This window comes from Numenius arquata, chromosome 2, assembly GCF_964106895.1.
Source record: "Numenius arquata chromosome 2, bNumArq3.hap1.1, whole genome shotgun sequence".
Classification (NCBI taxonomy): Eukaryota; Metazoa; Chordata; class Aves; order Charadriiformes; family Scolopacidae; genus Numenius; species Numenius arquata.
Genome location: NC_133577.1, coordinates 31,658,237 through 31,685,025, shown reverse-complemented (window position 1 = coordinate 31,685,025; position 26,789 = coordinate 31,658,237). Strand labels below are relative to the sequence as shown.

The 26,789-nt window shown below is 38.0% G+C and overlaps 1 protein-coding gene across 2 annotated transcripts in view; it reads right to left on the bottom strand.

Moving 5' to 3' along the window:
* BIRC6 (baculoviral IAP repeat containing 6) overlaps positions 1 to 26,789 on the bottom strand; it is a 184,941-nt gene that overhangs the window by 16,349 nt on the left and 141,803 nt on the right. For both annotated transcript variants that reach the window (XM_074165164.1, XM_074165172.1), the window contains exon 66: positions 7,211 to 7,421. In XM_074165164.1, coding sequence (XP_074021265.1) covers positions 7,211 to 7,421 — 211 coding nt within the window. The remainder of the gene's footprint in view (positions 1 to 7,210; positions 7,422 to 26,789) is intronic.

Genomic DNA, 26,789 nt, shown 5'->3' with positions numbered 1-26,789 from the left:
TGGCCTCATTAGACAAAAGGCTGAACCACATGCTTAAAACCTACAGATATACTGAGTTACTGACAGTCAACTACCTAAGCAGACAAGGAATATTTATCTAGTTGAAGCAGTAGAAAAAGGAAGCATCTATTCAAATGCAATTTCTCAGTACCAGTAATAGAATTTTTGCTCGTTCCCCCTGCTGTCCAGAACACTTCAGCACTTTTGAACTATCACAAGAGAACATATTTTCTTGATGTACCTTTTACCACCGATACAACCATTCTGTCCGGTGTTACATAAGCGAAACAGACAAAATACCCCCACTCCTCAGAATATACCTTTTCAATCAAGGGTTGATAGAACAGATCTGCCTTGTCACCTGTAGGTATCTGGAGGTTGTGTGACGGTTTACGTTACCAGGCTGCCTAACTCCCCACTCAGGCCAGAACTCAGACTGCATAAAAGCAGTTTAGGAAGTGAATTGCAGAATGATTCCACACCTTGGATGCCATGAAGAATTCGGGTCTCATATTTGACCTTGATTCTGCCTAATCAGGGATTTCAGTCAGTGAGTATAAGCTAGCTGGCATCACAAACCCCCAGATCAGACATACGTCCTGCCTTATCAACATTTAGCTTCCTCATGCAAATCATGCCTGGATATTCTAACGATTAGGGTGAAGATATTTTATTGCTGTCTTTTGGGGAAAAAACCCAACTGATACAGCCATAACTTTTAAGACTCCCATTAATGATGACCTTGTTTGATTCAAATCTTTTGCTGTCTAAATAAGAATACCAACTTAGCGTGATTAATCGTGCACAGTTCCTAAGATGTCACTACATGACCTTCTTTACATATGTAGTGTTACACACACTTATTTGGAGATATTTAACAATACTTGACAGCTTGTCAATTTATTTACAATCAACATATGGTAAATCGGGTAATTCCCTTGACTCTACATAGGGAGATCTGTCAAAGGTTCCCCAGTGCTACATATTTTCATCCTGATTATAATTTTTAAAGTTCACACAGTTATGTCATCTCTAGCCATCTGAGACAGAACTGAATTTCATTGCAGACATGAGCTACTACACTTGATTTTATATTTCTCTACATTAGAAGACCACAGTAGCCCTTTCTAAAATCGTATCCTTACAATCATATCACGACTATTAAATAAATGCAATTTAAAGAAAATTAGAGTAAGTACACTGTAAGATTAAAATCTCATGCGAAACAGCTCTGGAACTGCAGACAGAGGTGTGCTGTTGGTCCATATCCCCATCTCCCTGATATAACAGCATACCCTGGTCTGGAAAATCTAAAAGTCTATATAGTTTCCTAACCTATATGGTTATAAAAGGGGAGAGACACAAATATAATTCAAAGCCCTGTGAAAAAGCTGAATGGGTTTTACATGTAACTGATGTATAGATGAATCTGACAACACTTGGAGAAGTAAAGGTCAAAGACTCTTGTGGCCACTGTAAGCCCGCTGTGGCCCATTGGCCTGCTGTATGGTTCCTAAATAATAAATACTTCAGCAGGTGTTAGGTTTGGTCTCGGAGGTGGGAAGCAGAACTTTCATGGTAGTGCAAATGTTACTCTAAGGACAAAATTAGAGCAATACAAAAGATGATTTTGTTTAGTCCCCAAACCCATTTCTTAGTGTAATCTGAAACACATGGTACTACTCTGTGTGCACATGAAAAAGCAGCCTGGTGACCGTTCTACCAGTTGTTAGCACGCCTAACGTGCAAACCAAATTCTTAGTTGAGAAAACATCATCCTCCCTTTTTGGTATCATCTCCACTTCTACACTGCTGCTGCTCTCCTGCCAGGATTCAGAGCCACAGTGAGCTGTCTCCAAGCTGTGCGTGACACAAGTGTTTCAGAGGGACAAGTTCAGTCCCAGCTCCAGAGAGGCAGTTTCTGGGAATTACAAGGCTCTCCCCAAAAAATATGAATGAGAAGATGAAATACAAAAATTAAAGTGATAAAACCAGTAAGATCCTTCCCTGCACTCTAGCAGCCTGCATATAAATTTAGGTATGCAGGTAAACTAGCAGTGTTAAACTCCTGAGCTCTAACTATATAGTATTCCAAAGAAACACGAGAATCAGCAATACTCATAAATAACAAACTAAGGTCAAATATGTAACCGTATGAATATTTTGCTGTGCATTTTATCTATTCTTAGAAACGTTTAAATGTCTGTGTTATACTATACTTTTCTTTCTGCCAAGATTCTGCATGTGAAGCAAAATTTAATGCAGTTATTTAATAAAGGCCAAACCTTTAACTAAATGTTACAATTTTCAGAGTGGAAGAGGAGCCAAATATTTAATTTAGACTTAGAAATTTCCTTATAAAGTTTTTCAACTATTGAAGAAAAAGCAGACAAAAATCATGTCAACTCATATTTAAAGGGATGACAGTCACTAATATATTTGCTAGAAGAGACAGCAGTGTACATGCTAATAATTTAAGCCATTAATTTAGCTTGTGCTAGAAGATGACAGCCTTCTCTTCATGCTGTGCTAAATGAATAATGAATGATACACTCCCAAGGCAACTTTAATTTTTAAAGCCAATACTGATACTTACTCACCCATGCCTGACAGTTAGAGGTAAGCGTGCTGATACAGAATGATACCTTTATCAAAGTATTCACAACATAAAGCCAATGAACCATTCAGCCCCTCTGTACTACAGAGATGGTGCTTACAGCAGAATTCTGCTCAGTGTCATATTGACGCTCACTGTGTTGGGACAGAACTGCCGCAGGTTTGCAACTGTGGTATCGCTCGGCTCTTGTGTCCCCCCCACCTTCTGTAGGTTTCCACAGGTACCAAGTAGAAGTTTGCTCCTTCCAGTAAGATTCTTCACAGATTCTTAAACCGATCTCCTGAAATCAGGCAAAAGCAGCAAGGAACCGTGCCTTTGCAAATAACCACTGGTGAAAGCTAGTAACCTCCTCTGAGCTGGCTCCACATACTCCTCCTCAGGGCTTCAAGTACTGTATTTACAGACATGAAGCCGAAGCATCCCAAACCAGCAAAGGCTGCAGGACTGCCCCCTGTAGCCAACCATTAGCTCCCAACATGAGCTTGAGAGTGCAGCAAGAGAAACCAACAGTTGTTTCATCTTTTAAAGAAAAATACATTAAAACAAGTTAGGCCTCAATTCTTGCGACAAAATTATAAAGAAAAATTTTTGTTTGCAAAATGCACCATTTCACATAGCATTTCTGCAAAATAACAGCGAAGACAATGAAAAGCCACAGCAGAGAAAATGCCTCAGGCCTACCAGGTTGTATTCTAGCATCGCCGTGCAACAGAATCACAGAATGGCAGGGGTTGGAAGGGACCTTCAGAGATGATCTAGTCCAACCCTCCACCAAAGCAGGGTCGCCTAGAGCAGGCTGGACAGGAATGCATCCAAGTGTATTTTGAATATCGCCAGAGAAGGAGGCTCCACACCCTCTCTGGGCAGCCTGTTGCAGTGCTCTGCCACCCTCACAGTAAAAAAGTTTTTCCTCATGTTCAGAAGGAACTTCCTGTGTTCCAGCTCGTGTCCATTGCTCCTTGTCCTGTCAACAGGCACCACTGAGAAGAGCCTGACCCCATCCTCTTGACACCACCCTTTAGATATTTATAAGCATTGACGAGCTCCCCTCTCAGTCTTCTCTTTTCCAGGCTAAACAGACCCAGGTCTCTCAGCCTTTCAAAGAGAATAATGTGAAGGCCATAACAGCAATGTGATGGGCAGGGCTGACACATTCAGACAACCTTGGAACCGGCAGGATTAACCCTTAGTAGCAGCACTGACAAGTGACAGAAGTGTCAAGAGGAGAGAACGCAGATATCCTTCAAGCAGTTATCATGGGGTGACATGAAAGGAAAAGCACAGTTAGGAATTTCAGCCATAGGCTTGCTGTACTCCATATTACACAAATAAGCCATCTGCTTATTTTGCCAAGTGTAGCAATTTGCCATGAAGCTCACCTAGCAGATGGTGGTTCAGATGAGCCTGCTCTGCTCCACAGCAGCAGCTCTCTGCAGCAGAGGGTTCGGCCACCAGAGCAAACAAATGTCTCAAGCTCAGCCCTTGTGGTAACCCATTGCACAAACCTGACCACTCTCAAATTACGGCTGGCTTTTGACTCCCCAGCAGTCCAACAGTCATGAGAAACCATTTCATACCTAAACGCCCTCTCCATTATTCAGAATTTTCCCAATTTTCCAATAGACTATTATGGCCATTGAAAGTAAATGAAATCAAATGCTAACTGGAATCCAAACCCAAAAATGTTCCCCTTCAAATTCTGGATCCAAGTGGACACCCTTGCTCCAACACGGAGATGACATTTGGTAGACATGCAAGTAGAACTGCTGTTTGGATAAAGGAAAGTTTTGTCTTTGAAAGCAGATGCCATAATTACGTTGTTCTGGCATTTGACCTAAAAGGGGTAGCAGATTGTCCCATTTAAGAAATTCATGCCAACACTTGCTTATATTGCTGGCAAACCTTCAACTAAAATGCTGAGAATTAAAACCTTCCACCCCAATGATTCCAGGCTGTGTAGGCTCTTGGTGTTGTCTATATACTGCTTTAAAGACAAACAGTATTATGCTTAAACCAACCAGTGAAAAACAAGATTTCTTTCTCTGCTGACATATCAAAGTAATAGAAGAAAATTGTACAGCTAATGTAACTGAACTAACCATGGAGTTTTTATCAAATTCATCAATTATTAAAATAATACCGACTGTGTTTCTGGAATTGTTCCTAGTTTTCAGATCCTAAACTGACACTGAAGAACTAGTCATATTGTATTTTATTTTTTCAAATTAAAAAGAGCTTATGACTAGTAGTCATGTGCCATTCTCACAAAGAGACTTTTTAGACTTCAATCTGGGTAAGTGATATGAGAAGATACAGGTTTCCGTGCCCATTAAATCTGAGGCTAACAGATGATCAGACTAGCAAAATAAGTAAGTATGGTGGAGAATGTTATACATACCTCTATACTGGAAATGGATTACACAGAAGCCAAATATATTTTCTTTTCTATTTTAAGAAGATTACATACACTACAATCTACATAATATAGCCAGGAAGCACAAGCTGACGTTTTTAGATGGGTATCCAACATAAAAAACTGTTATTTGTCTGTCTTAATTCTGGGGTTTTTTTTTGCATTTAGTCAGCAAAAAAATCCAACCAGATATGTGACTGGCTTGATATGCAAGACTAGCAATTGCAGTCAAGAAGGATTAGTGAAATTCACAGGTGAAGTCCACTCCATCAGGAGTTACTAGAAAGATTCCCAATAATGGGATTCCTGCTCAGAAAATATCTCAGGTATTGGCTGGTAAGTATTGTCAGTTTATAGTGGGAGGAAAACCATCATACACACGCCTTTTCCTGACACATTTACCTTCTTTTCATGATGCTTCAGCATACGCTTAGGAACAGTACTAAATTTTGCAGGGAAGGATAGGTATTATTTCCTAACAAGCCATCTTTAAATTGGAAGCAAGTAAACAGAATCGAGAAACCAATCAATTGCTGGAAGCAGAAAATTATTAAGAGGAAGAAAGGAAAATTTATATTGCAACATTTGCTTTTCCAGGTCCCTCAGTCAGGGCAGAAAAAGATGATTTAGGCACTAACCCCCCCCCCAAATCTTCAGTTATGGAAACTAGAGTGGTTGAAGACATACAGAAACAGAGATGGAAAGCTGGTTGTGATATCTGTACCAACTACAGCACCTCCCAGAGGCAGGAGGTATTGGGAGGCATGCTGGGGTTCCTCCTGCGTGTGCTAGTCTGGTGACTGTCCCTTCAAACAGCAACCACATGTAGCACAAACTTAATTAGTCACATGACTAAAAACCATGCCCTCTCAGGCTTGTGTCCTGGCTGTAACAGAAATGCAACATTTCACAGAAGGTGACAGTCAGATCTCAGTGACAGAGGCATTTCTGAAGATGAGAAGCCATAGTTTTGTGGTGTGAGAATTGATGAAAAGCAACCATAAAGTAACACTGTGTGAATCACTCAGAAGTGCTCTGAGAAGACGACTTGAAGGGAGTTACCTAGAGTCTATGGTTGCTGAAAGAAACTGTCATTCATGGTTTGTCTGCATGTGTTTCCTCAAAAAGTCAGCTGAACTCTGGAAGGTGTGCAGAAGAAGCTCAGACAGCATTACACTGCAACGCTTGCACAGCCCGCAAGCCCGATGCCATCACGGCTGAGACGGGATATTCAGATACTTTCCCGTTTGTTTGCTAATTGCTCTGCCAGACTGCAAGCGTTTGACAGGAAGTGTTAAACACAAAGCTTCTCAGAGGAGGCTGGAAGACCCTGAAGCCTGGCATGGATGTCCCCAGGGCATTCGTTTGTAATTTCACACCACCTTTAGCATACCTTTACCTCACCTCTGATGCCTGCGCTAATGGACAAATTAACTGCTGTAAAATCACTGACGCATGGAAACATGCTTTTCATCTGTAGCACCAATGGATACCACTAGTCAAAAATTTTCAACCATCTCTACAGTTAGGGTACTGGCTACAAATAATAACTCCTGAATCTTTACCTCCTGAACCTTATTCTTCCTGACAGAAGCCAAAGGCTTCTCTCCTAACCAGTTAGCCTCCAATGGAGAACCTATTCAGGAACCTGGCCCTTACTCAATGAGTAAAGCAGCACAAATGCACACAGAAGACAGCTGGGACGTGTCTTGTAAAAACTACCATTTGGTTTGGCCCTCCCCAGTCCCATTCTTTACAAAATGGGCTTCTTCAACAGCTCCCAAGGAACGCTCCTGTCTTCAAGCTGACAGCAAGAAATGCACAGTCCTGCAAACAAAAGATTCACCTCACTGAAAACGGAAAGAAATTTAAGACAGATTTGAAGCTCCTAGATTCTTGAGAAGCAATCCTTTTTCTGATCAGTGGGCAGTTACTGATGAAGACAGAAGAGTATGCAAACCTACCAGCTTCTTTGTGTCATACAAAAAAAAAAAAATCCTTGTAAATAATATAGTAAAACAGAATATATGCATATAAACAGAAATTTAGATCAATCTGATGGTGCATTCTCATGTACCTGTTCAGATAAATATACAGAACTGAATCTTTTTCTGCTTCTCTACTGCTAATGCATAAGTGCAAAATATAACTTGAAGATTAGAGGTGATAAAAGTGATTACCTCAGTCGGTTGGTATAGGTATCTACACAGGTCTTCATTTTAGCCAACAAAGTCCCAACAGAAGCTTGTGACTCCAACTGCTCTTCCTCCTCTTCACTATTTTCTCCCGACAGAGGAAGTAGTAATGGTACCATCGATGTGCAGGATGCAATAGCACGGAGTAATTCTAGCAGGGCTCGGTAAAGGGGAACATGCCGGGCCATATCCAAAACTAAGAGAGAAAAACAGTTACAAAAATTACTACAATTGAAGAAGACCCTTCCACTCTTAGTACAGATGTTTTATAGAAAAGTTAAATTTTAATAAGTATTAAAATATTAACGACATTTAATGATAAAATGCAGTATTTTAGAATACTAATTTCTAAGTTACGTTTTAACAGACTTGTCCAGAAAAATCTGCATAAGATACCTGGAAAACAAAGGTTAGCAAAAGACAGAAGAGGACAAAAATGCTAACAAGGAACGGAACAGGATTACCACATGCTATATTTCATTTCTAGTAGCTTAATATATAGTCCTTGCTCAAGTTGTATGCCCAAAGTAATAGCAAACAAGTATCTATGTAGGAAAAATTGTAACCTACGGTGCAGCAGGGTAGCTTTTGCTAATTCTAACAGCATAAGCATTAATAAAGAAAGACTTTCGTATCACCCACTATTTATAGTTATCTTCTCCTTTGGGAAAATTTTGTCTGCATTACTGCAGGAATATTTATGGTCATGAAATAAATGAAGTTATTACTAAGAAGTCTAGCTTGCTGCTTCTCATGGAGAAAGTGTCATTTTAAAAATCAGTATGCATTCTTCAGAGCATGCAAAGGCTCTGAAGACGATACAAATTTTTTCTACCTACATATGAACCACAAAACAATAAAGATGATTAAGAATATACATTAGGTAGGCAAAGCTTAGTCTTAGTGTTGCTCAGTGTGATGTATATGTATTACAGAAGTAACTGTGGGCAGAAGACAGCTATCAGCTCCTCTGACTAGGAAAGGCAGGCAGAGACACACAATTCTAATGGATTCTCTAGCACCACATTGTTTATTTTTCTTTTCCACTTGCTTGGACAAATATCTAATGGATGTCATTTCAACTGACTTTGTATCATTAATAGAAATCCTGAAAATGTAGCTATACGCAGATACTTTAACACAGCTGCTTCCTCTGTCCCTAGGACATGCTATTTTTAACCGAACTGCAGAAAAAAATTGCTCTAGTTCAAAGTATTTACAAATGACTGAGTTTATGATAAAATAAATCTATGCTTTTTCCAGCAAAAACCCCCCAACAAACAAAAAGCCCCTGACAACTCACATTAGGACAGAATAAAGCACAGAACTCTAATGTTTCATTTACCACATCTCACCCTCTAAGCTAAAGCATATCACAAACTCTCATTTCCCGTCAACAAACCCTTAGCTCTAAAAACAACACAATGGGATAGTATAAGTAGCCAAGCAAAATTCAGCAAGCAGGTTTATCCAGGTTTGAAGCTGGATTTACCTTTACCAAGAGTTCTTTGATCAACAGCCTGCTATTCATATTTTAAAACTATTACAATGGCACAAACTCTTAGGTTTGTGAAGTTCTATTGTGTTGAACAGGAAGAAGTTTTACTGAAACAAAGCCTTACTCTGTCAGGTCTAGTATCATGGCTCTAAAAAAATCCTGTGTCAAAATATTCCATATATTTAAAGCAACCTTCATTGAATTTGAACATTGGCATTAAGAAAACCAGTTTCAATTATCTGTCGATTCTTACATTTTGTATATAATTCTATAAATATATCTCTCCATCCCTTATTCTCAGCCTCTAGTCAAAATTGACTGCCCACAGAAGAATCCCCACAATGTGCAAAATGGCCTTAAAATAAACATAGATCTGATGATGTGTGAATTAAAAAAAAAAAAAAAAAAAAGAAAAGAAAAAAGAAAGAAGAAATTGGGGGGGAGAGCAGGGCAAAGGAAAGGGAAAAAAGGGCATCAATAAAACCCCCCAGTGTAGCCCTTGCCAGAAACCACCTCCCACCTGTAGTGCTAAAGATCAAGCAGCTCCTCAATTTAATCAATAGCTGTTTATTATGAAGATAGTGAGTGAAGGAGAAATATGACCTCTTAGATAACCAGAGCATTTCATTTCTGGAAAGCTTTTATTTATTTATTTTAACCATGAAATATTCATGAGGCCAGAATATATAATTTCATATCCTTCAGTGCTTGCTTGCCCTCTCCGTTGCTAAATGGACAGTTAAATTCAAAATTACTGTCAGGAGGGAAACTGAACTGACATAACTTTAAAATGGGAATGTTTTCCAGAAAGATAGGAGAGAATTTCTGGTTTTAGCAGATTAAACTCACTTGCACTGCTTTGTAATCGTTCCTGTGTGAAACAAATGAAAAAAAAGCATTCACTTTTACCTTAATGCTAGACTCTTCCAAACTCAATTTCTTGATACCATTATGTGTCTTACACTATTTTTGTCCAAGGACTTTATTATACTTACTAAGGATTATGACCTATGCAAGAGTGTCTGTCTGTCCAAAATGTCAGAATTCTCCCTCATCCCCAATCTAAATCCTAAAGGTGTTCATCAGGACTGGATACCTGGGTAAGTATCAGAAAAATTTGCTCTAAAGAACTCAAAATTGACAAATTACTGTTTATTACCTTTATATGGCAGTTCATCTACTTGTGCCTACTTGCCTTCAATTGAAAGAGAATGCCGTACTGACTACAGTATATGTTTTCTGCAGATACAGTTTGGCTTTCTGAAATAGGTTTGGAAGACTTGAGTGTTTTTTTTAATCTCTATATTTACATGTACTTAGACGTTCCCAATTAAGTAACACTCAATTTTTAAGATACCATGTTTAAGCCACTAGGACTACAAGACACTCCTTTGTAAAATAACCCTCTGGTCCAGATCTACTGTTTGCTGACCTGCCCATCTCCTCCTGGGGTGGCCGGCTGTATCTACAGATGTCCTAACAGCACCTTTCTGGACTGACAGAAGCTTAGCAAGCCCAGCAGCGTTCAAACTAGAGCCTCAATGTTCAGGCTGTACCACTCGGACTCCATCATCATCTTTACTGCTTTTAGTGTTGGCAGCATATTTAGTTGGATGGGATTTACGATACATTTCTTCCCTTTAGATATCCTTTTATATATATATATATATATATATATATATATACACACACACACACATTTCAGAAGAGTATTTCAGAAATAGAAATGATACAGCTTTGCAAAAAACCCCCAAACATTCAGATCCTGTAACAAAATCCTTTGAAGGAACTGAACTAAGGTAATAAAATCATGAAGAAAAAGATAAAGTACAAATCTGCAAATTAACAAATCCTATTTCCATCAAATAGAAGCAATGGATCATTCAGACTATCTTCCTCACATACAGGTATCTTACCAACTAAGATGCCAGCAATTTGAATTTTAAGCAAATATAAACTTCAATGAAGAACAAGTGTTAAAAGTAATCCACTGCTTTCTTCACAGTATGCTATTCCTTGGGAACATACCCAGCCTTCTTCTGCCTGAATCGGGCAATACAGGTATAGCATGACATTCTACTCAAAATTAAATAAGGTAGCTTCTTGTATAGGAAAGAAAATCCAACACATCACAAAATAGAAACAAATACTTTTGCGTACAGCACAGCTATAATTTAAATAGCATTAGCACACATATATATGTCAGAATTTTTTTATATGGGTACTTCAGTTGTATAAGCCGGCACTAACAACATTTGATTTATATGGGCATGCACATAAGCACACCAAACTCCAAATACACAGCATTCCTAAGAAAATGAAAACAGGAGATTAAGATTCTTGGCTTTGTAAAAGTGACAGATGGATATATTATCCAGGATTCTCTGTTATCCCAAAGTCAAAAACATTATTAAATAATGACAAATACCTTTTCCAAACAACTCCATTTGGTGCTCTCAGACTCCCACACTGAGTACACCTGGACCATCCTGGCTGTTAGGCACACACAAACTGTAGGATCTTTCACATTTGTCTATTTTTGTGCTCTTGGTGCTCCCTGATTCTGCGGGGCAGTGAATTGCTGAGGAAGGTCCAACCCCCAGTGCCAGGGACCAGTTCAGAAGCTCCCCCTTGTTGAATCTCAAACAGAACTGCTGCCCAAGAGAGCCTGTCTGGACTTTTGCTAGGCTTCCTGAGCATTTCTTCAAACGAATACTATATACTCACATCAAAAGAGAAGTAAAGATTAAATTATTTTATTACTAGACTTAGAGCAAGGATTTGTACTCAAGTTTTTATCCTGCTTCCTTGTCTGCCTTAAACAGGGCCAGCAGGACAGGGCTGCCTGGTGACAAGTGTTGTCTCAGAGAAGGCTCCAAAACCTTTTGCTCTGCCTGACCCAGTCTGCTTCCCCTGCCAGCTTTAATGTGCTTCTCAACTTGCAGTCACCAAATACACATCAAGGTCTCACCTTTTGGCTATACTAGCAGTCAACCAGTTCAAACAGTGGAGCATGACGCAGAGCACAAGCTAAAAACTGCTGCTAGACCTGGAGCATAAGCAGCCCGCTGCAGGAGACCTGTAGAATGGCCCCTCGATGGTGGCCAGGAGGTGGCTGTGACAGCCCAGGGAAGGGGAGCAGGGCCAGGAGGTGACAGAGAGCAGCAGGGCAACACCACCACAGGGTGGGTGGCAAGGCAATGACAGAAATGCTCTTGGAGGTTGGAATCCCAGCGCATCTTTATTACCATCTTTGTTTTATAAATTGTAGGAATTATGAGTTCTAGAAGGATGAGTGGATGTATCCAAAAAACAGACTGATGTCTTATTGTCCTTGGTAATTAGCAAGGAAGTTCACCATAGCCTTTCCGGACAATAGGCAGCATGCATATATACTCACAATTCATGTCAAAAAAGTGTCTTGGGTCTAAATTTATTCTGTTACATTTATGAAAAGTAGAAGTCTCCAGCAAGGCCACTGCCATTTACTAAGACAGGTAGGGATGGAAAACATCTGGAAAACATAGTTTAGCGGGATAAAGTCTCATCCCTCCCTCCCATTCCTTAGGGTAATAAAGGTCAAGTTTTACTGGAATCACTACAATTCAGTCAGTCTCTTGACACACTCTTTGCGATTTAGAAAGATGCTGAAGGCTAAATAGATAAAAAAATAGACATTTCATAAAACCAGATCTCCCTTATACGCTAATAACAAGCAGTTCTGATTTGGGGTGGTGGTGGAGGGAAGAGGAGTCTGACTGAAGTTATTGTAAGAAGTTTTGACTTTCAGAAACTGCTGAGCATCCCGTCTTTTGAAAACTGCAGTCTTTTACAAATGCCTAAAGATCACAAGATATTAAGGTGCTGATCACAGTTTTGAAAACTTCTAGACACAGTCTACTTATTCCTGGGAAACAACTGATTACCATTAAAAGATTGTGTGATTTAAAAACATTTCAATTGCTTTCCACACATCTATTTATCACCAATATAGATCTATTTCTTACAAAGACCTAAGGCTACCCATATGCAATTACAATCTTAATATAATGAAAAAGCATATGAGGGCAGGTAGTTTCATAGGATCAAGGTATGACCTTAAATTGCATATCTATCTGTAGCACGATAATGGCCCAACTGAGTCTAATACTCCTTTGCTTTCTTTTGATATTATACAATGTTCAAACAAAGAATAGCCAGACCTAATGGCCCATTAAATAGATAGTACTGAACAGCAATAATTTTTTTTTTCAATTCATTTAACATCCTCAGTACAACTTAACTGGCTATGAATAAGATTATAAAACTTATTTCCATTGCAAAGGATATTTAAAACGTATCGCAAAGAATACGCACATTTATTTTAAAATAAAGGCAATTATTCATGTACCATATCCATTACATCAAAAAATCTTCACACTTTACAGCAGATTAAAGAAACAAATAGAGAAGAATAATTTGTAACAAAATGATGAAAAGTTTATCTAATGTGAAGGCCTTCCCACCATGTTTCTCACTGTGACCAACCTAGGAATTCCCACCCCAACCAGCTTACAAACTTGATGTAAAATAAACCAAGACACACTTGAGCTAAAAAACCATGCATACCATCCCTGCTTCTTGGATGGTAGAAAAGCTGCATATAGATGCTCTCAATCTATCTCCTGTACATTATTTCTCATTTCCTAGACTCACTTCATTCCAGAACTTCTTGAATTTCAGTTATTTTAGAGGCCCACAAAAGTATGACCTTTTCAAATTATTTTTTCTTACATGCAATTTCTTTTTTACTTCTGACCAATACACAACTTACTTTCTGCCTTTGTTGAAAGAAAGAAGGGTGTGCTGGCAGCCACAGCAGAAGGCACCACTGAAAACTCTTTCCAAATTACAGACATTTTATTTGTTCTCTCAAAGAGATCTGCCACTGCAAACATGAGAGGGATGGTCATGAATGGACAATTAAAAGGAAATAACTGAAAAGAAAAAGGCATTCTGCAGAGAATGCATATCTAAACCAAAAAAATTCTTGCAAATGGCTACAAGTATGGCTTACATTTAACAGATTAGAAGAGGGGGAAAAAAACAGGTCAAAACTTGAAATGAACAAATTCACCTCTATAATCAAAGATGAAGCTGAATTCTAATTTTATAATTATGCTCTCATCTACCATTCCAAGAGGCCTCCTTCTTGCATGGGGTGGAGTTTCCAGTGACCCAAGAGACTCCTTCAAGTCTCACCTCTTATTTTGTTTTGGATCCATTTTTCTATTATTTCAATCAGAATTTATATCTTCCTGGGAAAATGACTGGTTGTATTTTATTAAATATTCATCCAAAAATAGCCATCTAATCCTGCCTCTGTTTTAAGTAACGTGAAAGAAAATCACTGACAGTGGAGCAGCTATAGTATAAAACTGTTCTATTCACATCATGCATGAATGCTCAAAAGTGTATCCAAACCACCCCTGCAAAAACCCCAAGAAAATACCTTTGTATTCCAAGACACCTATTTTTTCTTTTATAGTAATAAAGTTTAAAGGACACTGGTCTCATCAATTTAAGAAGCTAAAAGTAAAATAAGACATTCTCATAAACTATTTAGTAAGTAGAATGGTAAAGTCCAACATTAAAGCTCACGACTGGAGTACCATATACACCTGGCACTACATTTATCTTTTAATTTTTTCTCCCTCCAAATAATTTAAAAATAAATCTTAAAGTCCTGTCAATTTTACACCATTTCTAAAACACGCTTAGTAATTACTGTGGACATATTTTTGATGCCTCAGTATGTTATTCACAAACCTAAACCCCATAGCCATGATTAAATTAAAGACTTCAGGATCTCATTACCATATTAAAGACTCTCAGTAGCTACAAACACCGCTATTCAAAAAAGCCACACAAAGGAAACACTCATTTTGTATTTTTAATTAAAACCTTCAGACACAGTCTTGTGGCCAGAGATATTGCCAAGCATGAGCGAGAGACACTGTCTTCCCAATAGGGCCACACAACCTTTTTCTAAATATTTTAAATCCGGAGCTGTTCCTCAGTCCCCCTTTACTGCATCTCTGCAAACATATGATCTATGAATGCAGTCCATGCTGCAGGCAATAGTGTCAGTTCCAAATACGTCATGCTCTACTGCCTCTTGATTTTCTGTTTCAGAATCAACCCAGGGCAAGCCTCTTTTATAATAGGCCTAATTAACACCCTGTGTTCTGCTCGGTATTGATAGAAAAAAAAGATTGCCTACAGCGTATTTCAAAATCAGATCTTTTTAAGAAAACATTGGCCTTCAGGTAAAAGAAAACCAAATGCTTTCTAAATGTTGTCATCTTGTAATAATTTAATTAGCTTGACTTTTTCTTCACTTTTCTTTATAGGAATAACACAAGCATTTTCACAGTACCATTTTGAGTATCAGAAAAGACTAGTCCCCGTGCACAATGAAGCAGGAGAAGGAGGGGTTAAGTCTCCTTACAGGTCATGAGTTACAAATCCTGTGTCAAAGCAGTAAAACAATGCAAGAAGGGTGGGCCTCTGAATTCAACGTGTACAGTGTCAGGCTCCAAGTTGATGAATGTTTTTGTTCAGATATAGCCTTAAAATTTTGCTCTTCTGATGTCAGCACTGAGCCCAGTAGCAGTCAAAAAAAAAATCAGATCAAATGTTAGAAAAGGTGAAGAGAAATTAGAAATTACTTAACGAGACTGCATTCAGTCATTAGTACCACTTCAACAACGTGCATTTTTCCTCTTTCTCAGAGACAGGACAGAAATGGAAAAGGGATGAAAGGTGACTAAACAACCCAAGGTACGAAATGAGCTGCTGTACTATCTAAAATGAAATAAACTAAGACTTTGCAGCCTCAGTGACTAATGAAGTGTATGTTTTTTTTTTAAATTATGAGCAGTAAAAAAAGTGAATAGAATTGGACTGATCAATACATTCAAAGGACTAGGTGCACCATTAGAAGAAATATTGCCACCTATAAAACAACATACACTACGGAACATATCACTGTTAAGGTTTGGAAAAGCTTAGCATTAAATGCCAGGACAGTAAATATTGTTACGTGTTCAAAAGTAACTGGGTACATTCATATAAGAACAGGCCATCAAGGGCTAATAAATGAGGTGACATCACGCCTGGCCATGTACCAGCAATACCAGGGCAGCATCTGTATGTCAGCCCCATTCCTATATTCTCCAATCTGTTATTTTCCACTGTTGGTGACAAAGTAATAGGTAAAAGCCTTTGTCTGTCTTGGCTTTGCTATTCTTATAAGCATCTTCTAGGAAACTTGGGAAAAAAATAACAGTTTAACTGCAATACGAAAGGAAAATCATGTATTTCAATTATAGAAGCAAAATGCCTTGCTCAAGTTAATTGGTCATTCATCTGCAGTGAGTGTAGTAATGTGGCTCAAGGGGGACCACTATTCTTAACTACTTCTAGTTTGCTTATTTTTAAAAAAAGTATTTTATTTTCGTGAAGTTAAGTATTTTACAAGTAAAGTTGAACAACACTTAAAAACTTGTCACAAATGTATACATGAATCCAGATAAAACCTTTGCCAGAAAAAGTGTAAGGCATTCTTTCATTAGGCCAGTGTGTACAGTTGAGTAAACAGACACAACTTCCTGAATTTTGAGAGGACACAAAAAAGAAACCCAAACAATATGAAAGATATAAAAAACAAACTGAGTTTTTAAAGCATAAGAGACTACTGAAACCATGCGTGGTCCCTAGTTTTGGAGAGATACAACTATTGTCATGCCACACTCTAGTCTCTGATAATAGAATGATTAGAGAAGTCACTCTGCCATTAAACAGTGCTCCAAATAATCTTGGGAAGGTGGTCAGATAATGAAGGGATGCTCCTTGGAAGCTACAGAGTTATCTAACACGGGGGGCAGTGGGGAATATATCATCAAGCAGGAACAATCAATGAAAACTAAAAATGCAAAATTCTATATTCATTGGTTTTATTTGTTTGTAGGCACTGGTGTAGAAAGTACGTCAGCAGAGTACTGCAGAGGAAGTTCCCACTGCCACGGGATCCAACCTCACCGCAACTTTTAAGAACCTCTTCTCAGAAAGTTTGCAGGTTTTACCCAACATCAGTTCATTAAAGCCAATAAAATATGAAGAAACACAATTAAAGCATAAATCACGCTTGTATCCAAATCTAGAAAACAAGTGTAAGGAAACTACAATGTAAAGCTACAGAATTGCTCTGTGTTATCCAATAAGTACATAATGATATAAAGACAGGCATAGATAAAAGAAAGATATTTAAAAAGATAAGGAGAAAGTTTTATATAAGGCATTTAGAGACTGCATGAGAATGAAATTTTTTCTGTCAGGGGATGAAAAAAACTTCATTGTTAATACAACTCTTTACTATGGCATTTAATAAGATAAAAGGACCAATAATTTCTATTTGAGGTAGATGCAATGAAATAAATCTAATATTAAAGGTAAGATAAAAGTGTCAAATTAATCTTTCACTGAGCCAAGAAAATAAGAAAAATATTTTCTGTAGAGAAAAAAAAAAAGATTTAAATACTCTGCAGACAAAACCTTTCTTGAAAAAGTAAAAATAAAACCAAAACAAATGCCTACCACCTCATGTTAAATGTCTTAAGTGGAGGCACTCCACAGAGATGAAAGGAAAGGTATCACTGCTCTAAAAACATGAAGCAGATTTTTAAGGAAGTTAATCTGGCTTTCATCATCCCTGCACTGAAGGAGGGAATAGTGATTTCACTATTTTTGGCAGAGGAATGGGCAAGCAGCCATCTTGAAATGGTCCTCAGTCTGAGCGTTACCCCTTCCAGCCCATAAAAGTGTCACCAGTATTTTAGAATAAGATGGGAACTGAAAATAAGATGGAAACCTGCCATTTCATTGCACATGCTGCAGAAATCGACATGGAAATTCAAAATTAGGGTTTTTTTTAAAGCATTACTTCAGCAGATGGAAAAAGGCCAAGACTTGGGTCCTCTATTCTTGCTGTCAGACTGTCAGCACAGGATACCAACATCATTACTAGAATGAAAAGATGTGCGGTTCCTGTGCTTTATGACAAACTTTCTATATGTGTAAGCACACCTACAAGATCACGTCCTCAGGGGACAGAAAGGAGAATATTAACGAATCTCATTCTGCCTTAAATATCTGGTTATTTCGCTTGGCCAAGATGGCAGAGCCCCTGTGCAGATGTAAAATGGAACTTTTATCACTTTAGCGTATTTTCTAGAGAATAGTTTGTTGTTTAAATACCAGCTTTTGGTAAGTGCAGGCTGGAGAGAAAAATTCAAGCCTGATAGCCTCCTTGAGTTTAACTTAAATGAAAGGTAACCCCTTGCACTCAGTGCATACTGAAAGTGCCTTAGAGTGCCAATAGCTATTTGGAAAATTTATCAACTAGTTTAACTGAGCACCACATATTGGGAAGATGGGGTGATGGGGAGAATCATCTCCATGCCCCAGACTTGTGGAACAGGAGAATTTGCATCTTCTGTGCAATCTCATGCAGATTCCTGCATCACTTCTTGAAATGGATCATCCTCCATTATGTTAGAGCGTAACAACGTCAAAAGACAAGAAAATACTCTTTTGCTAATGAGCAGTACTATCTTGAAGTTGTCTTCTAGAGAGGACAAGAGGATATAAACAACAGTAAAAAAGCTAGAGTTCATGTGTTGGAATAATCTACCATAAATTAAGTCTCTAGACTAACTCCTTCAGCCACAGAGATCCATTTCCTTTGACTTGTACTCAATACTATGACTACCCTCAGAGTACAGTAAAAGAAAGGAAGCACTATGAATGGAAACTTCTGCATAAAAGTATAGGAAATGCCAATATTTTGTTTTCAAAAACAGGAGAGAAAACAAGAATAAAAAAAAATATTAAAAGACAAGTGAGACTGTTACTGCCCAGAATAATGAAAAGGTACCACTTGACCAAACAAACGAGACTTTCAACTTTTGAAAAGAAAAGCCAGCCCTCACCTCACTGTTCCAGTAAGTTCCTCTTCAAATGCATGCTGAGCTACACGTCTCAGCTGAGAAACTCTTCCCTAAAAGTAGAGTGAGCTCTTTCTTACATGAAGTAAAAATATCTAAAACTAACCCAGGCAATCTGCTCCGTACATGAACAGGAAGAAAGAGTTTGCTATTTTGTTTGGTCAAGAAATTTTCAGCAGCTTATCCAACTGTGCTGCCACTAATTGTCAAAGCCACTAATACAGAAAAAGACAAAAAAATTGAAAATGCATTACTTGCAGTCCTTTCAGGAGGCTCTTGTGTGTATCAATAAAACACTTGTGCCCCACTGGTGGTTACTGCATCTTTAGCAACAAGGACCAGGAAGCACGGGAGTTAAAAAAAAGGCAAAGAAGCGGATTCTGCAATATAATATGGAACCACAGGACATCTAGTATGGTGTCACATTCTCCTCTGATGTCATACTCTCTTCTCAAAAAAGACTGAGTCTGTTGGTAATGAGAGGCATCATTTTAAAAATTAATTCTTAATGCCTCCAGTGATTTTTGTGAATGTTTGTAGCATGTGTGCTGCACAGCAATCTATTCCAGACACCCAGCACTCATATTCCCATACATGATTAGCAAGTCTAAATGAAGCCATTTGAGACGTACTGACTAAAGTAAAACAAGAAAAAAATGGGAGGCTCAGTAACATTTACTCTGGAAATTTTGAAAAATGCAATGTTCTATCTCAAATTTTAAAGGGCCTGCTGAATGTCTTTAACAATTACCTTCAGAGGGAAAACCAGTCTAGTACTTGTCCTACAAGCAGGGATATAGCTACCAGTTTTGGCTTCCAAATAATGAAGGGAAAAAAGGAATTCCTGGATGAAATGCTCATGGGCCTTCACAATGAGACAAAAGGACCACGAAAGCTTAAGGAGAGGCTCCCTCCACTTAAACAAGGCAGAAGCTTTATTGCCATGTGCCTTGAACAGTCACGTTAGTGACCGGTACTGTTTTCTGTAAATTAAACAGATATTCCAAGATGGTGAGTGTCTATTGGCAGAGAGAATTTCATGGAACACTAGGCCAAAACTAAACACGTTTGAAGGCAACAGCCCCTAACTTTTATTTCTCAAGTGAATAATTCAAAATAAACATACAGAAACTAACTTCAGGAACGAAATGAACACCAGCTGCATCTCATGTATGGTTTGTTAGCTTTTACACACACTTGTATCAAGGATCAGCATCTAACTGCATTTCTCCTGAAAACTTACTAAAAAAAATAACTCAGCTGTGGGAGGCAGGAAGGGAAACACCACAGTTTAGTTTCTTTTTACATAAAACATATTACACAGTGGAGTGCAAGGCATCAAGGTCTGTCAAAAATGTCTCTCTCATGTTAGTACCGGAAGAGTGATGCCTAAGTGGATCCAAAGGGGAACAGTAAACAAATTACAGGTCCTTGGCAGGCAGATACAGATAACATAAGCAGTCTGTAGCTCATGCTTTCAAGACAGTCACACTATCCTGTAAGCACAGAGGTCTAGAACTTCATAGTGGTCTCCAGATGAGAAAGAAACCTTGTTTACTTATGTTTTCAGGATTGTTCTGTAAATCATCTTCAGTGGCTTACTCATCATTTGGAAAAATTTCTGTGATTTAAGGCTGATAATAAAAAACAGATAAATAAACCCTATTCCATTCTTGATTCCAGAGTACTGTTTTTCTGAAAAGTACTCTTTATTATTTAGCAGGTGGACAAAGAATATGTGGTTGAAAAACAGGAGAAGGAAGAACAAGGTGCCATGCGAGAAGCCACGTGGAAATCTAGCCTTTACCCCTCCTACTTCTCACCTGGTAATTTCTTGAGTCTCTTCCCAACAAAACTCCCTTCCTTCTGGAAAATCTAACATGCACTTTAATTCACTGTGAACAAGTGAATGGGGCCAGAGGTTGCAAGCTAGTCTGAAGTACACTCTGTATATACAGCTGCAAAATCCACCACAAGCTGTGTGAATCAATGAAGAGCTCTCCAGTTAACAGATTTATGTTTAAAAGCCATATAAAACAAGGTTGCAATACAGAAACAGATAAAGTTTGAAGCAGAAGTTAGTCTCTCGGTGATCTTGCCTAAATAATAATTTGCTGAAAAAAAATATTTCCATTAACTCTTTGAATTAAGTAACCACCAGTCTTTAAAGGATTAAGTGCTTCACCACCATGCAATCCAATACCCAATTACAACCCAAATCTAAGCTGCTTCATTCCTTGTAACAACTAGGTATTTAATTCTCAAAGATCTGAATGCCATGATGTTTCAATACATACTTCATAATTTCTCCCTATAAATTACAACAGATTTCGGCAACACAGTAGAGCTAGAAGTACAAAATTTATAATTTGTTCTTTAATGCATCTTTTATATTATTAACGATTCAAACAGATAATCAGTTTTGACATTAAAAAAAATTCTGTTATTTAAGTTCTACTCCAAAAGCACTATCTACTAGGAAATAGCATTTTCAGATGCTTTGAAAATATAACAAGCATATATTCATATTCTTTTACAATAGAAAATAAGAGATTTCATGAGATAATAATTTCACCCTTGTATTCCAAAACTACTTCCAACTAAAGATGATAAATCAGAGGAAAGAGATGTGGCAAAAAGTGCTGGGATGGTGGCATCTTCTACATTTGTTTTGTTTTTTAAGATCAGTCATCTGGAAACTCATATGGACAAGATTTGTTCTTTCTCACAAGGTAAGATACTTTAAGGGCCTTGGAAAAAGAGGAGCTTGTTGTAGTCTGTTCTTCTCCAAGAGCCACCCTCCAGGAGTAGGATCAGTTCTCACTACTCTGCTTCCCTAGTGAGGACCCAATATTCACATAATGGACTTCTCTAACACAACAAAATTTATGAACATGAAAGCTCAAAAACCTGATGCTTTACTTGAAAGCTCTAATACTCCTCCAGAACCATGCAGTCTACACTCAAACCAATGTGATGAAATAGTCCCAGAGACCTGCTGTCTTTGACAAAAAACCTCTGAGCTACGGAGAACGGCACTGAATCACGACTGAAGCATTTTAAATGATGACTGCCTGATGTCCCACGTGAGACTAGAGACTGAAGAAGAAAAAAACCCAAACTCTTGCCTTTTTCGATCATTCCCTTCCACCATATCCAGAAGGTCACCGCACACAGCTGGGTCTGAAAACCTCACCTCTAACTCTGGAACATTCATCAGTCACCAACTTCTGAATTACTTCAGTTCATCAAGACAGTGATTAACATAGTTCCCTCAAAACCCGTATGTGACATGTGACTTGACACCCTTCAAAGGCAGGATGGCTCAGTTTTTCCTAAACTATTACTCAACTGGCAAATTTACCCCTTTTCTTGACAAAATACTGGTGTGCATTCTGACCGTATTGACAGACAATAAAGCAGTGGTTGATCCTGATTGGTGCTATGAGATGCTGGTGTCAAAAGGAGTGTGGCAGAAGAACCGGTACTACTCTGTGTCCGTTTAATTGATTTCTTAACACGCAAGTGTCAGAGATTGGAACAAGTAAATTTCTGGTAAGTGAAGACTGACAGGTGGGAACAACCTTGAGGAACTTCTAGTTATGAGATAATTCTGGATTTTTCCAAGGATATTCTGTGTCAGTAACTAAGTTACAAAATCAGGAACTGCCCCCCCCAGACAACAGCCAAAAAGCACTGAAGTTCTTCAATCAGAAGGAAAACAAGACATAGACAGTTGAAATGTCAAAATAACAAAATCATCAAGTCAATGCTGAGATAAAATACATGAAAGAAGTGTGAATGAGAATAATAAGAAACCTAAAATTAACTTGTGTTGCTACAGACGAAGAATCTGAGTTCTTCCTCTTTTTTCAACAGAAGAGCAAAAAAAAAAAAATAAAAAATCAAATACCAAACTTTGAAACCTGGCTCAAAATTTGCTATGCCCATCACTGCTGACTCAAGGGCATCACACATCAATCTGTATCATAAAAAATAGGCTAACAGTTCCCACAAAGTAAACAGTAGCTGTGTTTAGTTCTCAGGAGGCAGGGAGAGGGGAGGAAGGAAAAAAGAAAAAAAACTAAGGAAGAAAGAAGGAGCATGGCTATCCACTCCTCGCTTATGCTAAGTGAACCAGTTCATCTTAATTTGTGCATAATATTGCATCTCCCAACAGACACAACTTTGCTCTGTTGTTCTGCAATTTAACTGAAAAACTGTCAGATCTCATAGAAAGAAGTTTGTGGAGGTTGTCAGAAGAAAACTAGAATGTATCACCTACAGGATGTATGTGCTACTACATTTCAAGTATTTTCCTGCATGTTCGGGAAAATGCAGAACAACTACAAAGAAAAACAGTCTTCATGGACAATTGATGTATGAATGATCTTTTGTATTTCATTACCTTAATAGATTGTTAAATCCAGACAGCTCTTTACATTTTTCTTTCCATTTTCTCCTTCAAATCTTCTTTTATATTCTGCTTTAACTTGCAGTCTCAGAACATTTGCTCTCTATAAGAGCAAACAACATCTGACTCAAAACATGCTATTTTAACAAAAAAATACAGCATATAGAATAATCTAAGAGTACATGAAAATCAGAATTATATAATCCATAAAAATACATAAGGGAAAAGAAAACTCTCTCTTCAGTTAAGAGTACTTGTTCCTTTTGTAAATGTGATGTTATGGATGTACCACATTACTCATAGCAGTAGCATATAGCAGGATAATGATCACCTAAGGATCAAGACTGTAAATTGTTGAGCTTCTACCACTGAGTTTTTACAAGATAGTGTGGCAACTCCCTCTTGAACTATGAATATCTTTAAAATCTGACATAAAATCTGACATACCTTTGTATTGCCCAAGGTCTATTCCCATGCAATATAAGTGCTCAAACATCAGTGGTAATGAACAGAATGACCTCTAATCAACAGAATTTGTTCTGCTCTTGGGATGCTGCATAAATCAGTTACCAAAGACTTGCCAAAGTCTTGCTAAGTGCTTGAAAGCTCTGCCTAGATAGAAGTAACATAATTAAATTTAGGACATTTTTGGATACCAGTGCCAAACCCAAATACTGTGTAACCATGTAATGTTCACCCAAAACAGGTGGTTTTATTTCTGACATATAAAATGTGCTCCCAGACTCTAATCTTATTTTACACAAAAGGTAAAATATCTCCCCATTTTTCCAAGTATCATCAAATATTATGGATAAATCAAGGCCTTTCAAAATCGACTTGTATTACTCGCCTCACTCACGTGAGAAATATTGCATAATTTTTTCTCTCTGTACTGAAGATGCATTGTAGCTATAAGGAAGCTATTTGTAAATACCAGCTTCCACCCAACATGGATAAATTCCTCAAGTTTCCTACAATTGAGAAACATTAAACCTAACAACCTTTCTCTGTCTTTTTTTTTTTTTTTTCCCCTCTTTCTTTTTTCTTTTCCCTGCTCCCAACCAGCAACTCTTTGCCAATATTGACAGCTTAAGCAGCTACAGCCCCGTTCCTCTTATTGTGCTGGGCTAGAGATCTATTTTTGGCTGAGTGTTTTCCAAACCAGTTTATGGCAGGTCCGCATAGACATGCATATCAATGCAATGGAAGGACAGGAGGGGAGAAATGTCACCTAACTAAGGTCCGTGGAAAATGTTGGATCTGAATCCCAGTGTGCAAGAGGTGTCACTCCCCCTTGACTGGGTGTAGAGGGAGCCCAGAGAGATTTGTTTCCCTGGGTTCACCTTGGCCAGAAGTGCCGGTTGCATCACAACTATGTAAACTGCAGAACACTATGAGACCTCAACCACGGCAATAACCAGGCCAAGAAATATTTTGTGAATCTTTTGCTTCTTTCTGTGGATACATTTTCATTAGCTGGTTATTTGCAGTGGAGCTGCTGAATTTACTTTATTGTTGCTATTTACACTTGACAATATTGCAAGAAATTCTTCTGCTGACCTTGTATCTTTATATCTGGTTTTGTTGACAACGTGACAGATTCCTACTCTCCAAATACACCAATAATCTTTAAATAAAAGATGCACATTGCACAATTTTCCCCCTTTCACAAAGGAAAGGGTTTGATTTTTAACATGTGAGGGTTAATATGGCACAATGGTTTGAAAACTTGGTTATTGCTAGGTGCTCTCAGCAACATGAATGGTCAGAATACACAGGTGAAAATTTCCCCATCTTTGTATCTCTGAATGAATTTAAATGAATACAGAAACACATTCAAGATACATAGACAGAAAGCAGTTCCAGGAACAAGTGAAGTTGCAGCAGCCTTTTCAGAATAAGGGAAGGGCATAAAAGAAAACAGCATATACACATATTAGAATATCTTTTAAGGAAGCTACCTTGGAGAAATTTAACCCAGTTACTTAATTCTTGTAGAGTCAAACAATTTCACCCTGGCAACATCACTTTCAGGATAAAGGGCAAATCATGTATAAATACCATACAACTCATAGTACTTTAAACACGGTATTTACCACTAAAATAAAATATGCGGGTTTGTTCATTACTAAGAAACTAATTTAACACGTAAGTAAATTAATTTGAAAATGGTAGTATTTCAAATAGTAAAGCAATGATTTTACTCTCTTTTGCTTTCTAACAAAAAGATTAGTTAAAACTGAGTTTTGAACATTGCCTTGCAATTTTTAAAATATACTGTTCTGCAAAGTGATCCAGCTACATTCCTACTGTTTGAATTTGATGTAATTAATTTGATTTTTTTTGATTTTTCATATGCATAAGCTTTTGGTACTTTTGAATTCTGAATTGCTTGATATTTTAAGTATTTTTTTAAAAACAAGTTTTCCAATATACATAAAATACCATTGCCTTTGTATCAAGAAGCTATGTTATACCAACAAAAACACATTGCATTGGTAGCCTTGGTAGAACAAAGTGACTGAAAAAAATGATCTGAAACACAGCTACTTGCAGAAGCTATTAAAATTGTGGTTTTCTGTCTGAAGAGGTTGGGAAGAAAAGAAGACTTCACAGACACACAGACACCCCCCCACACCACCACCTCCTCCCTCCCGCTTTCAAATAGGACAGGCAAAAAATACCTCTCCGATTTACCTAGGAAGAAATTGAGTTACAGCTTCCTGTGAAATCAGAACAGGAATATTTTTCTTGAAGTCTGTGTTTTCATTAATTCCACACTAACCTGCATTCTTTGGGTGGCAAATAAATAGAGGAAAAGCGTTAGAAGTAGTATTTCCCATAGAAACAATTGCCTGTCAAACAAAGCATAAAAAGACAAAAGGCAGAAACACTGTTTCAGCTTGAATGCCTTAATGTCACCATTTGTCATGCAGCACTTCCTCAGAAACCCCCCCAAGTACAGTTAACTCTACTCCTCTTTACGCCCCGCACTTTCTCCTCCCTTAGTAGAGGATTAAAATGTGCGGGGCCTGACAATGAAACAGCAGAGCCACCGCACATTGTTATGCAACTCACTGTCTGCAAGGGTGGCTCGTAGCTCCTTCTTTATTCAGCAAGTGCCAAGTGCATGTTTAATCAATGTCACAGCTCACCACAGTGTGCAACTAAAGCCACTGTCATTCCTCTCTTCAGATTTGCCTGGCTAAGTTATGCAATGCTCTGAAGAATACCTTGGAATTCTTTCCAGAGGCTCTGAATGCAGGTGTGTGACAGCGTTCACACTACTGCCAGTAAAGGAGACTTCTTTTCATCCTTTTTCAGGCTGGACTAAAATTACATAGTGTGACTGCACGTAGTTCGCTGCATTTGGAATTACAGCATGTCAACGTGAGAAAGTCTCCTCAGACGGCTGCCACAAAGAGTAAATCAAAGGCTGGGGTTTTCTGAAGTCTTAATAAATAACTAAGTGCAACTGAATAAAACCAGGAGCTGTTGGTATTTTTTTCTTTTTTCTAAAGGCAAAACCGAACAGCATGCATTTCGTTGCTCTGCATCATCTAAGGAAAAAAAATCCTCAATTTTAATGAGAATTAGTCAACAGCG